This window comes from Rhinatrema bivittatum, chromosome 1 (genome assembly GCF_901001135.1).
Source record: "Rhinatrema bivittatum chromosome 1, aRhiBiv1.1, whole genome shotgun sequence".
In the NCBI taxonomy this organism is placed as follows: Eukaryota; Metazoa; Chordata; class Amphibia; order Gymnophiona; family Rhinatrematidae; genus Rhinatrema; species Rhinatrema bivittatum.
The window spans coordinates 39,662,279-39,684,571 of record NC_042615.1 but is presented as its reverse complement, the minus strand read 5'-3'; the positions used below and the strand labels follow the sequence as shown (position 1 = coordinate 39,684,571).

At 44.2% G+C, this 22,293-nt stretch overlaps 1 protein-coding gene across 2 annotated transcripts in view; it reads left to right on the top strand.

The window, feature by feature from the left end:
* RNF150 (ring finger protein 150) overlaps positions 1-22,293 on the top strand; it is a 345,956-nt gene that overhangs the window by 230,613 nt on the left and 93,050 nt on the right. For both annotated transcript variants that reach the window (XM_029597504.1, XM_029597457.1), the window contains exon 2: positions 178-428. In XM_029597504.1, the coding sequence (XP_029453364.1) occupies positions 178-428 (251 nt within the window). The remainder of the gene's footprint in view (positions 1-177; positions 429-22,293) is intronic.

Below are 22,293 nucleotides of genomic sequence, written 5' to 3'. Positions count from 1 at the left end.
TTTGAATAGCTGGCTACCTGACCCTGGCTGACACGGAGCCGCCGTCATGCAATTACTTTATAAAAGTGATCCTGTCCTGATTTAGCATGCATATTTCCAGACGGTGGCGTTTTTTTTTTTTCTTTTCTGCCTTGTTCTTACTGCTTTTTTTATTTTTTCCCTCCCCCTTTCCGACAGGTGTAGAAGACATCGTAGCAATAATGATCCCCGAGCTTAAAGGAAAAGAGATAGTGAGCCTGCTGGAAAGGAACATTACTGTGATGGTGTACATAACGATTGGGACGCGCAACTTGCAAAAATACGTCAGCCGAACCTCCGTCGTGTTCGTCTCGATCTCCTTCATTGTGCTGATGATCATTTCGCTTGCGTGGCTGGTCTTCTACTACATCCAGAGATTTAGATACGCCAACGCACGAGACAGGAACCAGGTGAGCCGCATGGTCCCGTTCTCACATTTCTACAGTGGAATTATGTATTTCGGATCATTGTCACGCGCCCACACGAGCCCCCGGATTACTGAAAGGGCTTTTTTTTTTTTTTCCAAGGGGCTCTGGTTATCGTTTTGTAAATTCAGCCCCCGGGCGTTTGAACCAGAAGATCTTCCAAAGCCAGCTCTGTTTCCGTTAACGCCAGACATTGCACGGAGGCAAAAGCGTCAATCCCTCTGACGTGTCTGAAGGTCAAAAGAATGAAACACAATGCAAAGTAGATTTATTACGACCAAGTGACCTTGTCATTCATTTTGTGATGCTACTTCCTCAGCAGGAGGTCCTTATTATGAAGTTGCAAAGCTGCCTACAATGAATTAACCAGTTGCAGAGTTATTAAATATTGTTAATGTGAACTTTCAGTGATAAACTTTACTTGTGACATAAGAACACCACCTAATTTTAAATATTTCCTCAATAAGAAAGTTACATTATATTTCCTTCCTTCGATATAGTGAATTAATTATTGTGCTGGTGTCAGGTAAGCTACAAACTTGTACAGAAAAGTCACTGGTGCTACAATGAAAGGGTAAGCACGTCGATTAAAAGCATTTTTTTTTTCCCACAGGTGGAAGTAAATGTATTTCCTTTTTAAAAATGTATTAATCTGGCAGTTCAATCAAGTTATAGTTATTCACTACAATTAATTTAAGATTAGTTTGCCAGTTTTTATGAGACTGGTAAAGTGCTACTAGACATGCACGATTATGTGAAAGCTGCAAAGCTCATTTCTTGTTTAAGACTTTTTAGAAGCTTTAGTTTCCCATCTATGCATACAAAACTGCAGTCCTTGTAGTAATACGTTTTTGTATTGCCCATGAGTTCCTACAGAATGGAGATCTGCTTTCTCTGTTTGACTGCTCTGTTATGAATTCTCCTTACTCTTCTTTGATGTTGCAGGAACACTATAATAGGTAATCCACAAAAGTGATTTTACCATTAATGAGACTGTTAATTGTGAGCTGCTTTTTTTTTTTTCTTACTTCCATAGTCCTAAAATACTTAATGTAACCCTTTTTCAGGGAATGTAGCTGATTCCAAAGAATTTCTGCTCTGGGCTAGCTCCTTTGCCATTTTCCCAGTTCTTCTCTCGCTAACCTTCTGGGCCCAGACACTGGAAAGCTTGTGTGTGTGTGTGCGCGCGCGCTATCATAGCTCTTCGGGACAGGTAGCTTGACGAAACAGGCAGGGCTTGCTGGATGCACGTTCAAATTAGTTTGCTGTGCTTGATTTGAAAAGAATCAATATGCGCAAATATTAAAGTGCCCACGATTCTTTATCCTTAAGGGAGCAGAGGTTTAAGCTGTATCTCCTTCTGGGGAGGTGTCCCTTTATACTGAAATGTGGAACTTTCATTTCATCCATGGTATGGCATGAATTTGTGTCCCAGGGAGCTGGGGGCGTCCTCTCCAGGGCTGATGATCCCTTCCCCCACAGTACCAGAGGGCACTCCCGAACTCCAACCTGCCTGCGTCCCGGGGTGGAAACTCCGATTGGAGGTCTCCAGATGTTCTTCTCCTCCGGTGTTCGAAAGATAGACTTCTGATTTTCCTGGGAGAAAGGCCTCTACTGGGCTGGTTCTTTTTGGGTAAGGAAGGGGTCAGAAAAATACTTCCTCCCCCGTCAGATGGAAAAACAAGCTAAATCTTCGCTGGCTGGACTCTGCCACCTCCTCTTGATGGAGGGAAGGGGCATACAGATCCCGATGGCACTTCTGGAGAGGGAGTCGCTGCCTCCCGGAAAGCACAGGTCTCCGGATGCAAAATCTCACAATGTTAGTAAAAAATACCAAACCGCCGCTAAGATCTGGCAGGGCAGCGTCCCTCCTTTCCGTATCTAGCCTGGGGGCCTAAACTTGGAGAGTGCATTGTTCACACGAAAGAAAACCCACAATGCCTCACTCTCCACACTCCTAGGCCACCCCTCGTGGACTCAGGGCTGCACTTGCTAGGAATGCTATCCGTCTAGCTGACTAACCATGGCCGGGAGCTAGGGCCATCCAGTGGAGACCATACCATCAACTAATATTCTCCTGTTGCTTTTCTACCGCCCTCTGCTGTTCTGAATTTTCCGGGAGACTCTGGTTTAAAATGTTTTTCTAAAATGCATCAACTTGTGCCTGCCTTTGAAAAACTGACTTCGCTAACCTAGCCTGCTCCTTGTTGTAGAGTCTCAAATGATGGTGGGTATGGGAGGCAAATAAAAAAATGGAGTTTTGTGGTCATAAGGTTAAGTTACAGGAAGTGGGAGGACAGAGTCTACTCCAGAGCTCCCTAAACCTTCAGCCAGAGTGACCCCATTTTAGCACTTGAAAATTCACACGACCCCCAGAGGACGACCAAAACGAATCAGCAGGAGTGCAGTTCTCCTCCAGCAATCATTCCGTTCCCACCTCCCTGCACTCCGGCTGATCCCCTCTCCCGAGGACCTGTGCTCTTAACTCCACACGCTCTCATCCTCTGCCCCTCTAGCTGAGAAGCATCTTGTATCCCTTAGCTCCTCCCCAGCCCATTCCCTCTCTCTCACCCCAAGTCCTTCTTATAACCCCAACTTAATCCTCTGTCATCCCCTCCCACCTCATCCCCATACATGCCTCATTCTCATCCCCTATCCCCTCTCTCAACTCCTCCCCTCCAACCTCTCTCTCATCCCCCAGTCGATCTTGTAGTGTTCCCCGTCTTTCACCCTCCATAGCCAATCCCTCTCTGGCTGTTACAACCCTCAAACCCCCTCTTCCATCTAACGCATTCCTTCAAACACCCCTTAGCCGGGGTCAGTTGGAACATTTTCCTTTGGACCCCAAGGCAAAAGTGGATGACAACTGGTAAGAAAAGAGGGTGGCCTCATAGGGGTGAATACTTTTTTTTTTTTCTCTTTGGGGCAGGTTCATGCGGGATGAGGAGAGAAGAGCAGTAGCAACCTCCACTGGCCCATGCATACTCAGCCCTTCCTTCCCCTTTTTTTTTTTTTTTGCTGGCTCCAAGCAAGCAGCAGCATTAGTCATGAAAGTCAACATGGGGCCTCGTAGGCACTAAAGCTGGCAGACCCTGCAATGCCCCCGATTCCTCTTTATACAGGGGCTTCCTTTTACTACAGCAACTCTCGTGCAAGGGCAGTGTCACTGCAGAGCCTGTGAGCGGTTACTGGCAAGAGCACGGATTGCCTGTCGAAGGCACCTGTCACCCCCAGCTGAAGATTTTGTGACCTCATTTGAGGTTCTGACCCACAGTTTGGGAAGGGGCCCGGTCTACTCTGTAATTTTATTTTTGCTGCTGTTATCCAGTGTATTTTTACCACCTTGTGCACATTAGATTAGCAAGACGTGTCATACTAATGAAGTTTCCTGAATGTGAGAGAGAACCGAGAGAAGAGGTGAAACAAAGCCAGAATCCTGGAAGGCAGAGCTTACTGCCACGGGAAATGCCACACCAAAGGGACCAGGAGAATCTTTGGGCAAAGGGGGAAATAAAGGAAAGCTTTGTTAGGACTCCAGCGCACGAAGAGGACGGGAGGCAGTGGTGGAATCAGGACGGAGCCGTGAGTCCACTAGCGCATGACAGGGTGAAAGGGTGGGAAACGGCACCACGAGCAGCGACATGGAGAGGGAGTTGTGTGTTGTAAAGAAGGAAGCCCTGGCTTTGTCTTGCTACAATATCAGATGAAGATTGACTTTGTAAAGAGAAACTGAATCAGCAGGATAGTGAAACTGTTAAAGGGGACACTGCATATATTTTTCTCTTTGTACTATTTAACATTTATAGTTTGAAACGTTAAACTGGATTTCTTGCAAATTAGCTTTAAGATCCCAATTTAAAAAATGGATTTACTTACATGTATGTTTAAATATAAATGTCTGTGATACGATACCAGCAAGACCAGGAAGAAGCTTGAATTTCCATGAACAATGCTGACTGTGGTACATGAGTGGTTTGGAAAGCAAGTGACGACCTCCTTGATGTATTCGGAACCCCTGGGCTGATAATCCCAGATGAAGACCCCAGGGACCACCCCTCAAACACAGTTGCTTAAGGACTAACTCTTCCCATGTTGTTAATTCATTTGAGTGTCCAAGATTTCCTGAGCCGGGGAAGATTACTCTTCTAGGCCCTGTGAATTGCATTTACACAAATCCCAAATTAAAGTCAATTGTAAGTCTCACTAATAATCACACCAGCAATAATCACACTGGAAGTATTGGATGGTTTCCAACATAACTTGCTGATGAATGGTGAGATTGATGAATGTTCTTTACAGCTTTAGCGGTTTCAAATACAATGTTACATATTTAATGCTTTGAGTAGATTTGTGAACTTCCTTCAATTAAGCTGATTTTATTAATGAGCCAATTAATCTCTAATTCATAAGTCCAATTTCTTCTCATTTCCAAGCAATTTGGGTAGTTAGTAATCTCCCTCCCAATTAATAGGGAATAGTCTTTTTAGTCAAATTGATGATGTCATCAGTCCAAATAACTCCTACCTCTGCTGAAGTCTTTTTCTTACACATACACTTTTCTTCTGATGATACCTAATGGATACCAGTTTTACTTCTCTTCTCCTGCCATCTCCAATAAGTAGTAGTGTACCTAGGGATAGGTCCAACAGTTTTCTTCTCTCACAGTGTCTCCTCTACTCCTTCTTCCTGGAATAGATGAGAACCCATTCCTTCACCAGAATTACTCGCAACTCCCATATTCTCTGGATGAGACACACTAATCCTTTAGTTTATATACAGTGGGCCTTTGAGTAGGCACTCAAGCATTTTGGCAAAAGATCCAAAAAGGGAAATCAAAATGTGAGATGAGGAGGGTGGAAAAATCTCCCTTCTCAAAGGCTCTCTGACTTCTCTCTGAACCCAGATCTCCCTCCTAAAGACCCCAGAAGCCTTCCTAAAAAATAAAACCAAGAGAAAACTATAGACTATGCTGCCACTGGAAGAGTCAACTTAAGTTTCCACACCCGAAATTGGTGGTCTGGGTTTATATAGCTAGGGAGAACACCACTTTCCATCTCTTACAGAGGGAGCTACAAGCCCATATTAACTACTTTTCTATTCTCTCCCCTTAACATTGGAATATTCCTTTTAGTTTCTGGTAGAGATCTGGTAGGATCTCTACATATTCATTTCCACTGAGGTGAATCTGTGATCCATTGCAACACTAATGTGCTCAGATTTCTCTGAACTATGATTGGTCATAGTGCTGTGGCAAAAGACATTTAAGTCAAGCCTCCTGTCCAATGGGCCCAGAGAAAATATGGCACTATGGAGGCAATACACTCAAGCTTCCCGTAAAAGAGTAGCACAGAGGATCGCTCTCAAAGGAGATATCCTTTCAGCTCTCAAGACTAAGACTGATGAGAATACCCTACCTCTCATGATGGCGGATCGGGAGGCCCCTGCAAATGAGGAAGTGAGAGCAGGAGCCGAATCTTCAGTAACATCGGGAGAAAGATCAGGCTTGCGAGAGGTAGGAGAAAAAATCTTTGATCCCTTGGTGTTTGAAAGACCAGCGGAAATTACATTAGAATCCATTTGGGATCTAATGGCAGTTATGGCCCGGACTCTTAAGATACAATCTCAACAATTAGGCAATTTTGAAAAGAAACTAGAATCAGTGGATAAAGAAACTAGAATCAGTGGATAAAGAACATATTGTGGAATTACAGGTACATTCTAACAAAATCCAGGATTTAACTTGTAAAATTAATCAGACTCAAGAATTTAATACAACCCTGATGAAGGATTGTATAACATCACAAAGAAGAATTGAGTCCATAGAAAATTACCTTTGAAAATTAAATGTTAGGATGATTAATTTCCCCAAAGTTCTGGGAGAACCAGTTCTGGTGACTTTTAAACGATATGCGATCGAGTCTCTCAAGATACCAACGGAGACGGTACTACCAGTAAAGAAAATCCTTCTTTTGCCATCCAGAAGGGATAATCCCCAGACTCCATCAGGGGAAAATAGGGGACAGTTTGAAAATCTAACACAATATTTAGAAAATTCAGATATGGAAATCTCAGAAAGAGCAACCCTTTTTGTGTCTTTTTACACCGATTTGGAAAAGGGACAGCTGATGAAAGCTTATTTCAAAAATTTGAATAATGTATTTATGGGTGGAGTAGTAAGGGTCTTTCCGGCCCTTTCGAGACCCACACAGCAACGAAGAAAAATGTTTCTTGCTATGCGCCCCCAAGTCTTGGCCAAAGGTGCACGTTTCCATTTACGTTTTCCGAGTACATGTTTTGTAAAGTCAGCTAGTAATACATATATATTTTTTATGCCTGACCAATTTAGACAGTTCTTGGATGGGGGGGTCATTGTTTCTGTTTAGCTCGGGGTTAAAATATTTGAGCAGTGTGTTAAACCGAAATTAGTGTAATTAATGCTTATATGTTTCTTTATGTACTCCTTTTTTTCCTTTCCTTCCCCCCCTTCTTATTTCCAATGAATACTATAATGAAAAATTTCAAGTTTTTCATGCATGAGTGAATGCATGTCAATTTATTGCTTGTATTTTCCTTGCAAGGAGGTTCCTTGTTATGTTAGTGAAAAAAACTGATAAAGAATTTAAAAAGAAAAAAGACTGAGAATTTAGTGTCTCTAGAGCATGTCATGGGAACCCAAGGCAGAAACATCTTGGCTCCTGATTGGGTCCCCAGGAATGAGCAGCCTCATTTTTGACTGCCAGTTGGGGGTAAAGGAAGCCCCTTTGGCACTGATTGGGGTCTGAGAGGAAGCAGTAGGGGAACGAGAGAGAGAAGAGGGAAGGGGATCCACTTGGGTGGAGTGAGGGGACTGGGAGAGTAAGAGGGCTGCACCAGGGTGAAGTGAGGATTGTACATTCACCATGGAGGAAAATGTACTCAATATGTATTCCCACTGTGCTCCCCCTCCCTTCCTCCACAAAAAAATACATTTTTGGGATGGGAGCTACTTGCATTTCATCTCTATCGAGTAATTATTGCAGGAACTTTTTAATCCCTTGTCCATATCACTAATGTTAACATAGGAGAAGATCTTACTTCACTGATTTGTTCAATTCTATTCCACATTTTTTTCCCAGTACTTTGGGATGAATGAATATTCATGTAACATGTGAAAACTGTCCCAAATCTGTTTTTCAGAATCAACACTCATCCTCTTGCTTTTTCATTTTAATAGTCCTAACTGGTATCCATATGGCGTTATGAACCACAAAAAACGTTTGGTTGACAAAGAAAACAATGGTACTCTCATGGATTTTTCCCAGAATAATGTCTGATGTTCTTTTTTCCAGAGCTTGACTCGCAATTTTTCCCCAAACTCACTCTAATCCTTTCAGTTCAATTTTGTTCTCCCTTTCAATAATCTTTTAGTAAGCTGAAAATTGTTTTGCATGATTCTAGAGTGACAATCTGGAATATCCCTCAAAGTGGTATCACTATTCATGGTACAATAGTGAAATTGTGCCCACTTGAAGAATTGAGACGAAGAAAAACCATACTTGATTTTGAGAACCATAAATGACATCACTCTAATTACCTTGAAAATATGACCACAAATTCCATGTGTGATAGCTCTGTGAGAAGGGCAAGTTGATACAAAAATTAACCAGCTTGATAATAGCGTTTCACTCCACAATGGGTAGGGAACCCACTTTGTGAAAACCCGTTATCATAGAACAAAGAATTATTTGATCTCTAATGCATCCAAGGGATTAATGTTAGGCAGAATATGTAAAGCAGTCAGGAATGCTCAGTAGAATCTATATGGGTAGAAATCCCATGTGTGTTTGGTAAGGGGCAGATTTTAAATACTTGCGCGAGCGCGTACTTTTGTTCGCGCAGCATACGCGAACAAAAGTACGCCGGATTTTATAAGGTACGTGCGTAGCCGCGCGTATCTTATAAAATCCGGGGTCGGGGCGCGCAAGGGGGTGCACATTTGTGCAACCTGCACGCGCCGAGCCCAGCGCGGCCTGCCTGTTCCCTCCGAGGCCGCTCCGATTTCGGGCGCGTTTTTAAGCTCTATTCACAGTCTGTCACCCATTTGTGAGGACTAACATCCTGCTGTCCTGTGAGAACACCTGTTACATCAGGTAAGCAACATTTGCTTTTTGCCATGTTGCACAAGCTAAACTTTCCAAGGCAATATTAAACAATAGTGGTAACAAAGGGCAGCTCTGCCTGCGATCCTTCCCAAAGCAAAGACTTTCAGTAGAGTAATATTGACCCATAGTTGAGCTTAGGGGCCGGTACAGAGTATTTTCGCTATATCTATAAAGTTACTTGTAAGTCTAGTCCATTCTAAAACTTTAAATAAATACTCCCACTCCACCCTATCGGCATCAAGGGAGAGGGCTACCACAAGCTGACCTGTGCTTGGCCCGATCCAACAAATTACGCAGCAGTCTCATCAGTTGAATGGCATCCCTTCATGAAATCCATCTGATCTCTGAAAGGTGAATTTTAAAAGCCCGACACGACCATCAATTAGGGGATACATGAATATGTCAGGCAGGCACGCAGTGAACAGACTTTAAAGGCTGGCCCGATACGCACATGTACTTGCTGCTAGGCGCACAAATGAAAAGTTTTCAAAAGGGGGTGGGACATGAGCGTTCCGGGATTGTAACCTAAAATGTATGCGCGCTGACGCCTGCTGGGGCCCCCTGCCGCGTAACTTTTTTTACTTCTGCTTTGGATGATGTGTAACTTTTAAAACGTAAACATCTAGGCTGATCAGCTGGATTTTAAGATTGGGGCTAACAGGAGGGAAGGAAGACTATTAAAATAGGGGGGTTTGGAAGTCATCTACCTTAACTGGGCGAACTGGGAACGAACTGGGAAAATGCGCATCGGCGCGTCTGCCTTTCAAAATCCCCCCGCATACGCAGTAGAAGTGGCATTCGTGCGCAGAACTGTGCAGCCACTTAAAATTGTGCACACAATGGGCCGGATTTTATAAGGGTTACGCGCATAAGTTATGCACGTAACCCTTAAAAAAAACAAAAAAAACCCTGCGCGCGCCGAGCCTATTTTGCATAGGCTCGGCAGTGTGCGCAAGCCCCGGGATGCGCGTAAGTCCTAGGGCTTTGCAAAGGGGGCGTGTCGGGTGGACGGTGCGAATTTCAGGGCGTGTCGGGGCTGGCGTGCGCAGAGTTACAACAAAGGTAGGGGAAAGGGTTAGATAGGGCCGGGTGGGGGGGGTGGGTTAGGTAAGGGAGGGAACGGGCAGCGTGCGCAGGGCTCGGCGTGCGCAAGTTGCACAAATGTGCACCCCCTTGCGCGCGCGCCAACCCCGGATTTTATAAGATACGCACGTGCGTATCTTATAAAATCCGGCTTACTTTTGTTCGCGCGTGCGTAAATTTATAAAATCTACCCCAGTCTGTTTTATAATATGCTCGTAGGCGCGTGCACGTGTCACAAAATGGCCGAGTCCCTGGGAGCAGCCTGATGAACACGCGCAAATGTGAGCCCACGCACCGCTTTGAAAGTTACCATCTATGTATAACTGCACCTATTAGCAGGTGTTTTTTCATAAACCTCGGGGCAGGCGCAGGTTGCACGCGCCGGCAGCCTGCCAGCACGCGATCCCCCGGCACAACGGCAAATGGCCTCTGTGCCGGAGGCCTCTAACTCCGCCCTGCTCCTTTTGTAAAGCCCCGGGACTTAGACACGTCCCGGGGGTTTAAGTGCGTCGCCGGGCCTTTATAAAATAGGCCTGGCGCGCGTAACCCCCTCCCCCCCCCACACACACACACACACACACGCGTGTAAGGCTTTTCAAATCAGCCCCTTAGTCAATGAGACCTTGAATTACTGATTAAACTCATTCCCAAATCCATCCAGTCCTGACACTTTCTTTTGACTTGACATTTACATTTCTTAGTGAAAATCATCAAGCATAATTTTCTCATCTAATCTGTGCCATCTTAAACTGATAATACTTTGATTTTAAATTTGGTAATTAAAAAACCCTGTACCACACCTTTATCAAAAACATCATCAGAGTTGTATAACTTCCAGTAAAACTCCTTAAATTCTGACAGTATTTCTTTTTTGGTATGGAAACTATTACCCTTCTTGACCTTTTTGAAATTGACTCTTCATTTGTTCTTTTTACCTTTAAAATACTGTGCTAAAAGCTGGCCGCTTTTATTATTCTCTGTGTGATACTTCAACTTCTGTGCAAAGATTGTATTGCCTGACTGACAGCAAAGTACAGAGTTGTACTCACATTTCAACTTCTGCAGTTGCTTTAATAAAGTTATGACAGGATTCTGTTTGTGCCTTGTCCTGGATCACTTCCAGATAGCCCAAAACAGCCAAGCAACATGGAAAACTTGTAGAAACAGTGTCTTTTTTTCGTTACTTTTGTAGGTCTTTTACTTCACAGATGCCAATGTTCTTTCCTCAAGATAGTAATATTTATAGCTACAACAGATGTTTAAATATGAAAATAAAATGTAAAAAATTATATATATTTTGGCATAATATCCCAAGCAACCTCCCAAAAACTTCCTTTAAAGCTGAAACCTGTACCTCTCTAAGCCAGATCTAAAGACGCAGGCTCCTCCAGACTTCTTGTAGGATTATACCTATCTGGAACATTTGCCCTGGGTTTATCATGGTCTCCTTCCAACCAAGGCCCTGCACGTCTGGTTGTTTTGGGCCACTAGGAGGCTCCACTTGGCAGCTCCTTGACCCTCTATTCATTGATTGTGGTCCTGCTTCATAAGAGTGGTAACAGAGAGGAGCCTCACCTCAATGGGAAGAAAATTAATGGAGACGCTGCTGAAAGGAAGGATACTGAACTATCTACAATCTGGTAAGTTGCTGGACCCAAGGCAGCATGAATTCACCAGGAGAAGGTCCTGTCAGACAAATCTGATTTATTTTCTGATTGGGTGACTAGAGAATTGGTTCAAGGAAGAGAGCTGAGTGTGATCTATTTGGATTTCAGCAAAGCTTTTGATACTGTCCCGCATAGGAGGCTTGTGAACAAATTGAGAAACTTGGGAGCAAGAGCCAAGGTGGTGGCGTGGATTAAAAGCTGGTTGACTGATAGGAGATAGCATGTAATGGTAAATGGAACCTATTCTGAAGAGAGAGCCATGTTAAGTGGAGTGCCACAGGGATTGGGTTGGGGGTCCCTTTCTGTTCAGTATCTTTGTGAGCAACATTGTGGAAGGGAAAGAAGGTAAAGTTTGTCTATTTGCGGATGATACTAAAATCTGTAACAGACTGGACACGCCTGAAGGAGTAGAGAGAATGAAAAGTGATTTACGAAAGCTTGAAGCATGATTGAAGATTTGGCAGCTGGGATTCAATACCAAGAAGTGCAGAGTCATGCATCTGGGATGCGGTAATCCAAAAGAGCTGTATATGATGGGAGTGAAAGACTGATGGCATCAGACAAAGAGTGGGATCCTGAGGTGATCGTGTCTGCCAGTCTGAAGATGGCGAAGTAATGTGACAAGGTGATAGCTAAAGCCAGAAGATTGCTGGGTTTCATAGAGAGAGGAATAACCGGTAAGAAAATGGTGGTGATGATGCTCATGTACAGATCCTTGGTGAGGCCTCACCTCAAGTAATGTGTTCAGTTCTGGAACCCGTATCTCAAAAGGGATAGAGACAGGATGGGGGCGGTCCAGAGAAGGGCAACCAAAATGGTGTGTGTTCAGTGTCAGAAGACCTATGAGGAGAAGCTGAAGGGTCTGAATATGTATACCCTGGAAGAGAGAAGATTCAGGGGAGATATAATACAGATCTTCAGATACCTGGAAGGTTTTAATGATGTACAAACGTCAAACCTCTTCCGTTGCTGAAGAAATCATAGAACTAGGGGTCATGAAATGAAACTCCAAGGAGGATGTCTGGAATACCCTTCCGGAGGAGGAGGTGGTGAAGACGAAAACAGTGAAAGAATTCATAGGGGCATGGGATAAATACTGTGGATCCCTAAAGGCTAGATAGGTACATATTTGCTGCCACCAACATAGGAAAAAATATTTTGGTGCGAAAAAAGTAATCAATGCTTGAATAAGTTGGGTATGAAGAAGAAAGGAGTGTAAATCCCTACCTGTTGGGATGTATTAATCTTCAAGTATCTTAACAGGCCTCTGCCACTCAATATAGTTTTAATTATTTACAGTGTCTTCATCGATTTCCCTTTAAACATGTGAAGTCCTGTCTAAAATATGATCCAGTAGCTGATTAAAATCATCCCATATATAGCCTCTCTAATTTCTTCATTGCTTATTAAAAAAAAAAAAAATACTGCTGGGAGGTGACCATATATGCTGCTTACGGTAGTAAAATATCACTTTCCTTTGCTGCCTGTGCCCACCTACCATCATTTTCAGAATTTTGCAAAATCGGAGCGGTCCTAAAATGTCTTTATCGCTGCACCATTCTTTGTCCTGCAGGCAAGAGAGAATGTCTGTTCTTAACCCCACCACATAATTTCCTGGATTCCATCCATGACAACTTTGTTTCTTGTAATAGAAGTAGATCTGGATTTTCCTTATGGAAATAACTAATCATTTTTTTCTTCTTCTTCATTGGACCTTTTCATCCCATTAATAGGGAGGGATATTAGATACACGCCAACACCCTTCATAGCACAGGCTAAGATGAAAAGAAATGAGCATCAAGCGTTGGGTTCTTTCCGTGTTGAGTTTCTAAAACCTCTGCACGTGCCGCGTGACTGGAGCCAACAACAAAACCCTTGTTTAACCAATCCTTTACCCCTAACGCAACACACTCTTCTCGCAACAAGCAAAAATTGTTTTTAGCTGCTGCAGATTACCACTGTGGTCCAGCCTAACGCAGGGAGCTTCCTTAACTTCTGTAAACACGATGCGTGCAGCTCTACGTTGTTAATTCCAACACTCAAGGAGGAAAAAACATTTATACTGCCTTTTCATTCAGGATTTTCCATCAAGTCCTTCTTCTAAACTTCTATGACCTTTACTTTGTATTTCTATAATCCCTCTTTTGCTCCCGTTTTTTCCTTTCCTTTTAGTTTTATTTTCCTCTTTATAACTTCCCAACTTATTTTCTTGCAGACCTATATAATGAGGGCAGTTTGCAGCTTCCCGATGCTGCTTGCAGGGTTACCTGCAGTCTCATTTTCAAAGGGGAAACTCCTTGTGGAGTATATTTGTTCCTAATTATTTCATGAATAATATTTGCCATTTCTGTATTGCAGAACAAATCGCACAACTTCTGAATGTGAGCAGTGCAGTGTGTAAATAAAATGACAAAATCAGACGTCATTCACAGTCTTTTTAGTAGTTTAGATGCCATTTAATTAAAAGTGAATGTATATAACCAGGCTTTTATTTTCTTTCTTGCTTAGTTTCCAGGGGGATCTCATTCCGAGGAGCTGGTGCATAAAATCTAAATGCCTTCTTTCTAGTGTCTACTAACTTCCCCTATTTCACTGCTTGAATGACCAACAGTGCCTGTTAAGACTAACTCGATGTCCTTAGCAGGGAAGATTGGATTAAATGATATGAAAGACATTCCAGACCAACAAGATTTAAAAACCTTACAGGCCGATTCTGTAAAGTGTGCTTGGCCGTGCGCACTGTTTAACACGGGACAGGCCGCATGTTTTCTAGGGGCGTCTATTACCCCTTATGCTGTAAGGGGTTTAGCGCCTCGAAAACGTGGGGCCAAACCCACCCGAAAACTAATAGCGCTCATCACATGCAAATGCACGTTGATGAGGCTATTAGTCGCCCAGGGTACTGAAAATAAAATGTGCGTCCAATCCGCACATTTTACGCTCATAAATGAACGTGGAAAAGTTTACAGAAAAGCAGAAAATACAAACAGCACAGTACACCTCTGTGAAGATTTGACATCTTTTGGAGTGAGGAAAGTCTCACAGAGATGAAATTATGTACTATGTTATCTCATCCTAGCTTGATGGTACCCTGTTATAGAGTCCATTAAGCTAGTGTGAGAAAACATAGTAGGAAAAGGCACCTTTGTGAGACTTTCCTCACTTCAAATGATGTCAGATCTTCAGCTAGGTGTACTGTGCTGTTTGTACGTCTCTGAAACTGGCCCCTAAACCTTGTTATGTGTGCCTGAATCCCAGCATTGGTTGAAAAAGGAGAAAGAAGCAAACTACCAAAACAAAAAAAAAACTCAAATTAGCAGGGATCCACCTCCTGACACAGTTGTTTTATGCAAATGACACATTCATGTCCATGCACCAACTTACAGATGCTATAAAATTGCATAAGCCTTGCTACCGGTAATTCCAACTTGGAGCATTTGTCGTTAGCATGGACTTCAACTACTGAGGTCTCCACATGAAGTTGAGGTTTACTGTTTCACTTTATAGGACTCTTTAAGTTTAAGGACTTGGTGATTAGATTTTCAAAGTCTTTTTAACTAATCAGGACAATAAAGTCTCCTACTGATTAGGAACTGGAATAAGTGGCTTTCTGAACCTCCAGATCCAGTGCAGTGGAAGCAGATACCAAGGCAGAGCTATGCAGCCAATGGGAAGGATCACACTATATGATCCTCTTTAGAGTTCATTTGTCTCCAGTGAGAATGTACCACTTGTGTAAATTAAATTTTCTTTTGTGTTGGAAATGTTGTGGACTTGAAAGGCTGGGTTTTTTTTTTCCATATATGGTGGGAATGTCTGGTGAGTAAGGCTTACTGGCAAACAACAAGGAATGGATTAGATGGATCATAGGGCTTGGTGTTATGATAAAGTCCTAATTTTTATTCTTCTCGGTTAAGATAATTTTAAATGTAGCTGGGCATGGTATACTAATCCACAAGCTACTGCTTGCAGCCCAGAATAGTAGTGGCCAAGAGTGAAACATGTAGACTGGCCCAACTAACTTGGAGTAGTTTCTTATGATCGGGGAAACGTATTTACAATTATAGCCTCAATCTTACAATCTCAAAATACAATAATTTAAGGCTCATTATGGTGGGTTTTCTTCTTTCCCTGCCTGTACTTCTTATTGGCTCTGTTCTCCGAGTTTGGCTGTACAGCACAGAAATGAGTGGTCAAGGCTTTTTTCTTCTTTTAAGTGCTTTATTTTTACAGTGCAAGAAAACCACCAACATTCACAGTTTACACAACACAAATTCAGGCAGCTGTGCAAAAGAGCTGCCTTCTCCCATTTTGCTGGATAACACAAATAGGTCGGCTATTCTTAAGGGCTGCCTATCCCTTCTTGCTCACATTCCTGGAGTGCTAGGCCGCCTTTTGCTCTTCTCTCAGCCTACACGATATCTCCGGGTCAGAGGAGACAGCCTGTGCATAGAATTCCCTGTCTTAAGGTGGACCAGGTTCAGATAGCTAAACCGTGTTCATAAGGTGTTCCAGACCTCCTCAGTATATACCCTCCCCCTCAGCTCATCTTACAAGGTTGAGCGCTTGCCTGTGCCAGGTCTACCTCCCCAGAGTAAGAAAGCCCTTTCCCCCCACCTGTGGGTCTAGAGGTTCGCATCACCGCTACTGACCCCCACCCCTTTCTTTAACCAAGCGAGGCTTTTTGTCCCTCTCCCTGAGAATCCTTCTCCCCACAGTTCTTGAACCCTGGACTAGGTTGAGGCTCCTCCTTTCTTGGTTCTTCCATGGTCCAACTACCTTATTTTGTTTGAGGTATCCTTTATAGTTCTGTTTGGGCTAGTCCTGAAGTGGTCCGAAAGTGCCTCAAAATGTGAGTAGTCCCATCCTATTACCACCAGATAAGGTGGTTGAAGCAGTCTTCCGACCGCCATACAGGCCTGTCCTGCAGTTATTGTCAGTACCAGCTAACCTTGGAATACTGTTGTCGATCTCTGTGAACACACGCAAGGGTTGCCTTTTTCTTATGGCTAACCACCTATTCGTCTACTTAACTCCTTTCTCACAAGTATCTTGCTGCACCTTGAATCTATTAAAGCTTGGGTGAGGACTTCATTTAACTCAACTAGAACCATGACATCTTTATCTCAGGCGTGGACCATCCACCAGGTTACAGTTTTACAAGTTTGCAGAGGTACGGGCCCACTCCTATTCCCACCATCCACCAGGTTACAGCTTTGCAGTTTCACAAAGGTTTGGCCCATTCCAGTTCACTCTTCATTTTCAAGGTGAGAGTCACTCTTGTCAGCATGCTTACTTGCTTTACATTCAACCACGCCCACCAAGGGTTCATCTTTCCCTTCCCTTGGTCGACTGCAGTCTTTTTGTTCTGCTCTGTTAGGCGGTGCTCCCTTTCCAGATCTTCCAACCATAGGCACTCCTCGTCTCAATGGTCCGCAGTCTTTCAATAGGAGCATTCCCAGAGCACTTCTTTCACTTTGCCCTCATTGCTTTTTCCCTGGGTTCCTTGAAGACATTTGCTATCATAGGGCAACAGTTTTCTCTATTCTATTTCCTGCACAGAGGGCACAAAAGGAAAAAAGATCTGGGCCATCACCTCCCAAGTGGAGAGGTGATCCCTTTCTTTTCTATGTAGTTGTAGCTTCTTTAAAGGTTCTTTCTGGTTAACATGCTTCTACAGCCTTTCAGTTAGGCTGGTATACCAGGCAAACATCCATGGCCTCACCTCCTAAATGCCGAAAGTCTTTGGCAAAATGGCCTTGCCTGTCACAAGTGCGATAACTTACGGAGCTTTTTAGCTGTCCTCTGAATGTCAAGGCGGGGGCTCACTGTCCAGAGGGCAGTTGTTGAATCCCCCAATTCTCGTCAGAATCCGGCATCTGGACGAGGTATTCCACTATTTTTGGTCGAACTCCAGGAAACCTTGTGAGCTGGGCTTGATGGAAGGCATCAGCCAACTCTATGGCCAAGTCCAGTGTAAGCTTGGTATGTTGGCACACTCATCGCCGCATGGACAAATGTAAGCTCTCTCTAAATTGTTCAAGCAAGATTGTCAGCCACTTCTTGGCCTGACTTCACATTAAGCTGAAGCCATTTCCACTCAAGGTCCTTGAGACAGAAAAGATTCCTGGGGCGTTCTGCAGAGCAGAGGGTCCTTTTCCAGAACCACATTCAATTATGTCTCTGGGTTATACCCATCTTTTTCAAGTATAGCTGCCTTGACACCTACACAACTAGCCCATCCATTTGGGTTTGCAGATTGATACGCCGCTGAACTGGGGCCAGTCAACAGGTTTCCTAGTCAGCTTCAGGCCATTTGACAAGTCAAGCAATCCTCTCAAAGTTCACTAGAAAAGCTTCTGGATCTTCTCCAGGTCTTAACTTTGGTATTATTGTTGTCTATTTTATATTTAATATTTAATGATGTACGTTCTTGTGTTCAAAACTCTGTTTAATGTTTAATGTAACGCCTTACCAGCGACAGTTTTGTTCTATGGAAACCGACCTGATTTGATATTTTTATTGAGAATGTCGGTATATAAAAACCCTAAATAATAATAAAATAATAATTATGGAAGTTGTCATGGTACGCTGTTCAGCCACAGCTTAAAAAGCTTCTGTAAATGATGTATATTGCTTGGCTGCAACTTCCTGCAGTGCAATCGAGGTTGCTTGTATAGTGTGCAAACTCTGTAGAAGGCGCTGTTGTTCTGTCCTCTGGTGCTGTATAATGTTCTGAAACTGAAATCTTCCCTCAACAAGGTCTGAATCACCCGCTCCATTCTTCAAATTTTCTGCTTTGATTCACTACTACAGAGAGGGGAAGAAAACATGCAAAATATATTCCTGCCAGTTTGGCTCTAACTTACTCACTTTATCCTACCTCCTTCAGGCTCCTTGGCCTGTTATAATGGACTCCCAGGCTATCTCTGTAGTCAGGCACAGGAAGCGAAAAAGAAAACAATTTTATTCTGTTTTTTTCTGGCTTGAGCTCTGTGCTGCAATCGGCTCGCCTTTTCCTCTGAGCAACTGTCTGGAGCCAACAGACTTCCAAACACATTTCTTTTCTGCTCTGAGGTGTGGATTTCTGGCTCTGCCTTGCTTAGCACAAGAGATCCCACTACTCGAAATGAGTGGTCAAGGCTTTTTTTTTTCTTTCTTCTTCTTTTAAATGCTTTATTTTTATGGTGCAACAAAGCCACCAGCATTCACAGTTCGCATAACACAAATTCAGGCAGCTCTGCAAAAAAAATTGCCTTCTCCCATTTTACACAAGAACACAAACAGGTCAGCTATTCTTAAGGTGCTGCCTATCCTTTCGTGTATTCCTGGAGTCCTGGGCGTCCCTTTGCTCTCCTCTCAGCCTACATTATATCCCCAAGTCAGAGGAGAATTCCCTGTCTTTTGGTTGGACTGGGTCCAGATAGCTAAGCCCAGTTCTTAAGGTGTCCCAGGGTTCCTGGGTGTATACCCTGTCACAGGCTGATTTTCTTCAGCTACCTCTGCAAAACAGCTCCTTCCATCAGCATTTCCCAACTGGCGTGCCACAGCATACAAGTGTCCTGTGGCTGCAGGACAGGAATACTACAAAAAACCCCCCCCTGATTATAAGGAGTTGGAGTACAGCTGCAGTCTTCGTTTTCTTTCTTTCCTGGGCTGCGGGATGTCCTCTCGCCGGCATGGGGTGGTCGGGAGAGCAGTGCTCATTTACTGCCGCTGCTGCTGGTTTCTCTTCTGCTGGTCTGTCTCGGTCGTTGAAACTGCACAGGGCCCTGTAGTCCTGAGACACATGGTGGCCCCATGCAGTTCTGATTGCAGAGGGGATCCGGCAGAGGAGGAAGCAACAGCAGCAGGTAAGAGCTGCCCTCAGACTCTGCCGGTTCCAGTACATAGGAGAGAGGAAGGGAAGATGATTTCAAGAGGGTGGAGGGAAGGGGACATGATGATTTCAGAGGGGCTGGGGCAGAGGGAAGATGGTAATTTCAGGAGGTGGAAGGAGAGGGAAAAGTGATGATGATGCCAGGGGTGGAGGAGAGGGAAAGAAAGAGAAGAGAAGATGATGATACCAGGGAAGAGGGAAGAAAAGATGAGGATGATGCCATGGAGTGGGAGAAAAAGAAGGAAGGGGAAGGCCAGGATGCCAGGAGGTGGGGAAGAGGTAAGGTGATGATGTCAGGGAGTGGGGAAGGGAGGAAAAGGTCGTGATGCCAGGGGAGAGGGAAGGGAAGATGATGCCAGGAGAGAGAGAGGGAAGGGAAGAGAAGGTGGTGATGCCACGGAAAGAAATAAGAGAAGGTGTTGATGCCAGGGAAAGGATTAAGAGAAGGTGGTGCTGGTGATGATGATGGAGGATGGAGAAGGTGATGATGATACCAGGGGGTTGAAGGAACATGGAAGGAAAGAAGGTAATGATGCCAGGAGAGAGTGAAGATAAGGTGATGATGATGCCAGAGGGGTGGAGGGAGATGGAAGGGAAGGTGGTGATGATGATGGTGGTGGAGGAGGGGGAAGGGGGGAGAAAGTGGTGATGATGCCAGGAGATGGAGAGGAAAGGGCGGATAATGATGCCAGGGGGTTGAGGAAGGAAGGGGAAGATGATAATGCCAGAGGTTTGGGGGAGGGGGAAGGTGAGGATGGTGCCAGGGGACAGGGCAGAAAGAGAATAGAAGGTGATGCTATGGGGAAGGAAGAGAAAGTGATTATATGATGCCTGGGGGGATGGAGGAAGGAAGAGAAGAGAAAATGAAGACCATGAAAGCGATGGTGTGCCATTTATTTATATTCTGCTTTTCAGGCACTTCAAAGCAGATTACATTCAGGTGCTCTGCGTAATTCCCTGTCCCCAGAGGGCTCACAATCTAAATCTGTACCTGAGGCAATGGAGGGAGAAGTGATTTGCCCAAGGTCACAAGGAGAAGCAGTGGAATCTGAACCCTGATTTCTCTGATTTGCAGCCCATTGCTCTAACCTCTAGGTGGCTACTCCACTCCATGATGAAGTGATCGCTGTGCCGTGTGTGCCACAACACAGAAATGTTGGGAACCGCCCTTTTACTTATAAAACTTCCTAACGCAAAATTCCAAATCTTTTAAAATGTTTACTTTTGAGGACTACTTAGTGCTTTCTCAGAAAGTGTATTGTAATTGATCACCTTAAAACATTTGTTAAAAACATATCAAGGATCATAATAAAAAGCCATTTAGATGAATAACATAATAGTTATCCATCTAAATGGCTTACCCGGCTATATTCAGCCTTTAGGCGGCTAATAAATTAGGCAGCTAGAATTTTGCCGGATAAGTTAGGGGCAGTCCAGAGGCGTAACTGGGAGGAGATGAACTTAGTCAGCTAAGTTAACTGGCAAACTCCAATATTCAGAGTTAGCTCGATGACTTAGATGACCTATAGCCGACTAACTAATTAAGATATCCGGCTGTATTCAGTAGTGTGGCTGCACTACTGAATATGCCTCCAAAGTTAGCCGGATAAGTTTATCCGGCTAACTTTGCTATCCGGACTGTGTCTGAACATAGACTTCACTGCACCTTTAACCAACTGCTTGTTATCTTCTTGTTTTATGGAACATGAGATTTTCTGATACCTTATAGATGCTTACAAAGATACCGCATTGTTTTTAATCATAGTTTCCCTATTCAGTCTTTCTTCCAGAGAGAATAGCAGAATTCAGTCATGCTTGGGACTGACAGAAAAGGATGGGCAGACTGAGTGGATCATTATCTGTGTTACATGGCATAAGTTCAACTCAATTGACTTTCCTTCAGGCTGCAGCCCTTAAGATCGGCCTTCCTAAACTTTTAGCCAAAGTGACCCCATGTTAGTGCTTGAAAATTCACATTACCTCAGAGGACAACCAAAACAAAATTAGCAAAAATCACTCCACACTCAACCTTCCTGCAGTCCAGCTTGATCCTCGCTCAACAACTTCCTCTCTTAACCTCCAGCCTTCCGGCTGAGCTCCTTACATCCCCCAGCAACTCTCACCATCCCAGCTTACCCCCTCTCTTTCACCCCCTTCAGCTGATCCTCTCTCACCCTAAGCCGTTCTTGTAACCTCTCATTCTCACCTCATCGCCTCCTCACTCTCGTTCCCCATACCCTGTCACTCCAAATCTCATCACCTCCTCTCCAACCCTTCTCTCATACCCCTGCTCCTTCATCTGATTCCTCTCTTCAAACTGTCCCTTCTCTAAACATCGCCCTGGACAAGGGCCAGCGGCAACATTTTCCTTTGGGACCCTGGTTCAAAGGTGGATGATGACTGCTGAGAAGTGAAGGCAGGCTGATGACAGGGGGCCATCGTTTTTCTCTTGGGTAGGTTGAATGGTGGATGAGGAGAGAGAGAGGCCATGACAATCTTCACTGGCCCATGCCCACCCAGCCCCCCCCCCTCATGGCTGGTCCAAAGCCCAGTCTGCAAGCGGCAGCATTAATAATGAGTCCGCATGGATTCTGTGAGCCAATGCAAGCTCACAGGCTCTGGAGGGGTCCCGATTCCTTCTCAGTACAGGCTTCCTAGTACCACAGAAACTCATGCAAGGATGGAGCCACTGTACAGCCTGGGCGTGCGTGCTGGGAGCGGAAGTAAGGCTCCACGCTTACTGCCACGAATGCTGCCGCTTCTGAGGTCTGAGGAGTTCTGCCACTTGAGACACTCGTGACCCCAGCTGAAGGCTGTGTGACCCCCCCATTTGGGATCCCCGCCCACAGTCTGGGAAGCCCTGCCCTAAGAGGTAACATCTTTAAATCACCTTGAAATAGTGCACCGCAGTCGTAGAGATATTGGAATATTAATTATTTAAAATGCTTTATATTCTGCTGGTATTAGGAAATCTATGCTAAGCGGATTACTTCATAAGCATAAACAATTTTTGTTGTAGTGAGGTTGCTGCAAACCCAATGAAACCTCACCCCTCCTCCTCCCAGACAATAGACGTCAGC